This window comes from Lipotes vexillifer, unplaced genomic scaffold (genome assembly GCF_000442215.2).
Source record: "Lipotes vexillifer unplaced genomic scaffold, Lipotes_vexillifer_v1.1 scaffold965, whole genome shotgun sequence".
Taxonomy (NCBI): domain Eukaryota; kingdom Metazoa; phylum Chordata; class Mammalia; order Artiodactyla; family Lipotidae; genus Lipotes; species Lipotes vexillifer.
In genome coordinates this window covers 2064573-2070798 of record NW_006769686.1, presented here as the reverse complement: position 1 = coordinate 2070798, position 6226 = coordinate 2064573, and the positions used below count along the sequence as shown (strand labels likewise).

At 51.6% G+C, this 6226-nt stretch overlaps 1 protein-coding gene across 1 annotated transcript in view; it reads left to right on the top strand.

Moving 5' to 3' along the window:
• STK36 (serine/threonine kinase 36) overlaps positions 1–5369 on the top strand; it is a 28546-nt gene extending 23177 nt beyond the window's left edge. The window contains exons 21-26 of the mRNA XM_007445846.1: positions 1214–1288; positions 1715–1889; positions 2147–2294; positions 2526–2673; positions 3250–3996; positions 5226–5369. Of these exons, the coding sequence (XP_007445908.1) occupies positions 1214–1288; positions 1715–1889; positions 2147–2294; positions 2526–2673; positions 3250–3996; positions 5226–5369 (1437 nt within the window). The remainder of the gene's footprint in view (positions 1–1213; positions 1289–1714; positions 1890–2146; positions 2295–2525; positions 2674–3249; positions 3997–5225) is intronic.
• The last annotated feature ends 857 nt before the right edge of the window (positions 5370–6226 follow it).

The following is a 6226-nucleotide window of genomic DNA, read 5'->3' as shown; positions in this document are numbered from 1 at the left end:
CTCTCTCTCTCTCTCTCTCTCTCTCTCTCTCTCTCTCTCTCTCTCTCTCCCTCTCTCTCTCTCTCTCTCTCCCCCCCTCCCTCCCTCTGGCACTTGCCTCCTGAAGGATCTCCCCTCCAGCCTCTCTCCTCTCCAGTCCATTTTCTTCACTGCCACCAAAGTGAGCTTTCTTAAAGGAAAACCTGCCCATTTGTTCAACCAGTAATTATTTCACACATAAATATAATAGTGAGTACCAGGCACTATTCTTGGCTTTGAGAATACAGTAGTGAAAGGAGAGACAAAAAAAATCTCGCCCATGTGGAGCTTGTGTAAGTCCTCAGTGGCTTCCCACGGCTTCTGAGTTAATGTCTAAATTGGTTAGCAGGCTACTCAAAGCTCATCTGTTCCCTCTGGGCTCTCTAATCCTGCTCCACCAAAGAATTAACATTTCCAAAGTTCACTGTGGTCTCTCACGACCTGCCTTTATGGAAGCTATGACCTCTCCCTTCCTCATCTCCCTTTTATTTTATTTTTTTTAATTTTATTTATTTATTTAACATCTTTATTGGAGTATAATTGCTTTACAGTGGTGTGTTAGTTTCTGCTTTATAACAAAGTGAATCAGTTATACATGTACATATGTCCCCATATTTCTTCCCTCTTGCATCTCCTTCCCTCCCCCTCATCTCCCTTTTAAACTTTTTGGGTTTTTTTGCGGTATGCGGGCCTCTCACTGTTGTGGCCTCTCTCAGGCTCAGCGGCCATGGCTCACGGGCCCAGCTGCTCCACGGCATGTGGGATCTTCCCGGACCGGGGCATGAACCCGTATCCCCTGCATCGGCAGGCGGACTCTCAACCACTGCGCCACCAGGGAAGCCCCTTTTTAAACTTTTAATCCCATCAGTTTCCTACCTCCAGGAGGCAGAGTTAGCACTCTCAACTGTGTCCCCTTCCCTCTCCACAGCCCTCCCTCACAGCCTCTCATGTAGCAAGCATCTTCCTAAACTGTAATGGTTTGTCTGGCTGCTTACCCTACTGACTGTGTGTCTTTAGGACAGAGTTAGTCATTGAACGAATAGGCAGGAGCCAAGATTCCTAAGTCCAAAAGAACTCTCCCCACTACACCAGGCTGAAGAAGAGCTCCTTCTGCCTGACTTGGAGTTGGGAGCACAGGCCTGTGTGGTCACCTCACCCCTCTCAGATCTGCTCTCTTCCCACCTCTCTCCGACAGGTCCGGCTGATTCCACCGGGTGGCTGTGGATTCTATGATGGCCTCCTCATGCTTCTGCTGCAGCTGCTCACCCAGGTAACAGCTGCATCCTAGGATGGATGGGAAGTAAGGAGAGCTGCTTTGGGGAGCCACTGGCCAATAGGAAGGAAGAAGCAACACAGTCACCTCTCCTCTCAAACCGCCTGTGATGGCCTTAAATTGGGCCCATCTGCTTTCAGTACGGACCCTTTAAGGGGAACCATTCAGCTACATCCCTTGGGATTCAGTGGGAAGAAAGCTGTAATTCCCTGGTTTCCAGTAGACATACACATGGGTTGAGAGGTCAGGGGTTAAGATGTGATAAGCGAGGGAACTGGGACAACAGGGAAATCCTAGGTGGGAAAACAGAAGGAATTATTTCTGGGACTCCTCTTCCTCGTAGGTGAGGGACAAGAGTGAAAAAAGGCATTTTGACTCCTATCTTGGACCTCCTCGTTTACCCTCATTCAATTTTGTCCCTAGCAGGGGAAGGGTAGTCCAATAAGCGTCGTGGCTAGCTCAGAAATGTGGACCGTTCTGTGGCACCGCTTCTCCATGGTGCTGAGGCTCCCTGAGGAGGCATCTGTACAGGAAGAGGAGCTGTCACTGTCCAGTCCACAAAGCCCAGAGCCAGACTGGACACTGATCTCACCCCAAGGTATCTTTCCAACAGCATGGCCCCTTTTGTCGGGCCAGTGTGTTGATTCCTCTTCAAGAGGAAACAGCCTAGAACTGGGTTAGCCCATGGAGGTGGCTACTGCTGCTGCTGCCTGGGGAGAGGGTGGCAGAGTCTATGCTGGAGCTGCTCAAGGACGGGGAAGGGACTGAATGGGGGTAGCCCTGAGAGCCTTGGGGACACAGGGGCATCCTGACCTCTTGCCTGCTCCACTGGGTCTCCATTCTTGGTGTTTCCAGGCATGGCAGCCCTGCTGAGCCTGGCCATGGCCACCTTTACCCAGGAGCCCCAGTTATGCCTGAGCCACCTGTCTCAGCGTGGAAGTAGCCTCATGTCCGCCCTGAAGCATCTGCTTTCGCCCAGCTTCCTGCACCACCTGACCCAGGCGTGAGTTGGAGCTAGAGGAGGGAGACCAGAAAATTCATTTTTGGCTGTTGGGGGTAGGAGGAGGGGAAGGCAGGAGAGAAAGAGCTGACAGCCTGAGCTATGACGCAAGAAATGGGATTACTGAGGTTGGGGAAGGAGAGCTGAACTAGGGAATTTGAGAAGAGTCGGGGGAAGAAAGCTAAAGGGTGGGTGCACCAGACTAAGTATATCCTTCCACTCTCCCTTCCTTAGGCCTCAAGGGCCTGAGTTTCTCCCCGTTGTGGTGCTCTCTGTCTGCCAGCTCCTCTGCTTCCCCTTCGCCCTGGATGTGGACACTGACCTCCTTGAAGGTGTCTTGGCTGACCTCACAGACTCAGAAGTCACAGCCCATCTGCTGCAGGTACTGGGGAAGCTACCCAGGCAGGAAGGTGGGAGAGGAAGGTGGCCCAACCTTGTGTACTCAAATTCACTTCCCGACAGCTCCGGGGCTCTCGCAGGCCCCTGAAGGAGTGCAGCACCTGGCTTGGTATAAGAGTTGAGTGGAGAAAGCATTCGGGCCTGAACAGAGGCATGTGGTTGGAGCTGGGCTGGTGCCTCTTCTCTCCATCAGTCCGATATCTGGATTCACTTGGAACCCAGTGGGGCAGATATCTTAGTCTAGGCCCTGGAGACTCAGCTCCTCAGCTGGGAGTCACTTCCTTGGAAACTGTTGGCATTAAGCAGTGAGCGGGTCTCTGAAGCAGAGAGACTAAGTCCTTGCAGAGCAAGGCATGGACTTGGGAAGGACCTGTTCTCCTGGGCTCCACGTTGTGTCTCACGTGCGGTGCTGTGGCTCAGGTCTTCCAGCTCTCTGTGGTATTCTCACCAGAGTTTGGCTTTTCTCTCTCCCAGATTGTGGGCTCCATCTCATTATCTAGCTGCAGTGTATTCTCCCTCTCCCTGAGCTCTTTTGCCTGCACCCCTCCCGCTTCTCCAGGTCTGCCGCCACCATCTTCCACTGACACAAACCGAGCTGCCCATCAGTCTGCTCACACGCCTGGCCCTCTCTGAGCCCCCCTCTCTCAACCAGTTTGTGAGTACAGTAGCCGCCTGCCCTACAACCACCATCTCATTCCTCTCAGCTGCCCTCCTGGGTGACCAGCCGCTGCTGACCTCTGACCTTCTCTCCCTCCTGGCCCACACCGCTCGGGTACTGTCTCCCAGCCATTTGTCCTTTATCCAAGAACTCCTGGCTGGCCCCGATGAATCCTATCGGCCCCTGCGCAGCCTCCTGGGCCACCCAGAGAGTTCTGTGCGGGCCCGTACTTACGGGCTTCTGGGACACTTGCTCCAGCACAGTGGAGCCCTGCGCGGGGCCCTGCAGAGCCAGCTAGGACTGCTCAACCTTTTGCTGCTGGGGCTTGGAGACAAGGATCCTGCTGTGCGGCGCGGTGCCAGCTTTGCTGTGGGCAATGCAGCCTACCAAGCTGGTCCCCTGGGGCCTGCCCTGGCAGCTGCGGTGCCCAGTATGACCCAGCTGCTTGGAGATCCTCAGGCTGGTATCCGGCGCAATGCCGCATCAGCTCTGGGCAACTTGGGGCCTGAGGGTTTGGGGGACGAGCTGTTACGGTGCCAGGTACCCCAGCGGCTCCTAGAGGTGGCGTGTGGAGACCCCCAGCCAAATGTGAAGGAGGCCGCCCTCGTTGCCCTCCGGAGCCTCCGACAGGAGCCCAGCATCCATCAGGTACACCTGAGGGGACTTAGGAATCACCATGATGGGGCTGGTTTTCACACTTTTCTTAGATAGTCTTTAAGAAATTGGGACATCTAGAAACCGAAGCTGTATCCTTCTCTGGGAGCAGGAAACCCAGGGGCCGTGACTTGGTCATGAGTTTTTCATCTAACATTTCACACCTGGAGAAGGGAGGGGACCTGGAAGAGGGCTCCATTGGGCTAGGAGATGCCTGGGATCTCAAGGACCAGTGTTTCTCTCTTCTGGAGGCTGTGCAAGAGGGAGATGAGGGAAGACTAGACGTTGAGGTATAGAGTGGTTTCATTCTGAGGGCCACGAAGGTGCTAACTATCTTTTTTAGCACTTAACCATGTGAAAAGTACCATGCTAAGCATTTTACCTTTATTATCTGGTTTAAGCTTTGCTTCTCATTTTGCAGGCAATGAAACTGAGGCACAAAGAATTTAATAACTTGTCCAAGTTACAAAGCTAATATGTAGGATTGGACTTTTGAACTCAAGAGTCTAAGTCCAGAGCCCATCCTCTTTTTTTTTTCCTTTGGCCGTGCCACACGGCATGTGAGATCTTAGTTTCCTGATCAGGGATTGAACCTGTGGCCCCTGCAGTGAAAGCACGGAGTCTTAACCATTGGACCACCAGGGAAGTTCCTAGAGCCCATGTTCTTAACCACTGCTTTACTCTGTTTTTTCTTTTTTCTGCTCAATTTTCAATATATAAACAGCCGAATGGAAAAACCATACATCTACCTATGATAAAGCTAAACCTCCAAATATAATAGTTCAGTGTGCTAGCATTGGGTGGTTCACACAGAAGAGAAGTTTTGACAGGATGGTTATGATATATATTAGAGTTTTTTGGCAATCTGTGTGGGGAAATAATAAAGGGATTCTTGGTGGTAAGGAGGTCCAGACCCACTGGTCTAGATCCACAGCTGGGAGTCTCACCTTTTGGCTTACTTTTACTGCTGCATTTATTACCTCTTCCTGGGGACAAGTGCATAGGTCCTTTGGTGCCTTGGTTTCATGGTCTGTAACCAAAGAGAATGGAAATAGACCTCTGGTCCTGGTGATTCCTGTCCCCAAGGTCTGTCTTCTCCCACACAACCTATTTTGAGTCCCCAAGAGCTCATTTTCTTTTTCTTCCTTTTCTAGAGTGGGAATTGCTGGGCCAAATCACAGTCCTCTGCATGTCATGTTCTATCATCTCTCTCTATCCCACAGGTGCTGGTGTCCCTGGGTGCCAGTGAGAAATTAGCCTTGCTCTCTCTGGGAAATCAGTTACTGCCACATAGCAGTCCCAGGCCGGCCTCTGCCAAACACTGCAGGAAACTCATTCACCTCTTGAGGCCAACCCACAATACATGACCCCAGATTCCTGAGGTCCAGCCTCCAACCTTCATTGCCCTACTGTTGCCAACCCTTCCTTTTTCTGCTCTACAAGCCACCAACTCAACCAAGAGCTAAAGAGACTGAAAGAGATAAGCTGCCAATCAACTGATTTGAGAACGAGAACCTAGAAGAGATTTATGTATAAAGCTCCTTCTTTCCCTCAGATTCAGGATGATTTCAGCCAGTAAACTTCATTGTTGTTGGTGCCAGAGGAGATTCCTTTCTTCTCTACATCAGGGGGTCTTTTCTCCAATAATGTCCCTTTAAACCCAAGGGACATGCCTCCTGGACCTTAGGGAGACACCTTCTACCTGAGAGGTCTCTTCCTTTCTGGAGCTCCTGAAATCTTCCCAGCAGGTTCTTGTTTTAGATGCAGTGGTCCCAGGACAGTGATGAAGACAGAGCCTGCCTCTAGGGGATAGCCTGCTGTGGGGATAAATGCCATCAATCCCTGTTATGGAGGGCTCCCCAGCCTGTAGCCCCCATTCCCATCCATTGGTGGGGGCGGGAGTGTACCTTTTCTTTCTTCCTTCCTTCCTCCCTCCCTCTTTCCTTCCTTCCTCCCTCCCTCTTTCCTTCCTTCCTCCCTTCCTTCCCTTCCCTTTCCTCCCTTCCTTCCTTCCTTCCCTCCCTCCCTCCCTCTCTCTCTCCCTCCTTTTTTCTTTTCCTTTTTTTTTAACCCTACTTGGAGCTGCCAGGGTAAAGAGTTGAGAGGTTCAGCTCTTGTAGCTGATGTGTGATGCTGGAAGCACTGGTTTTCTGTTTACAGAAGATCCTGGTTTGGGAGCTTATTTATATCTTTTCCTGCCTTCCAGCTTCCTCCATCCCAGATG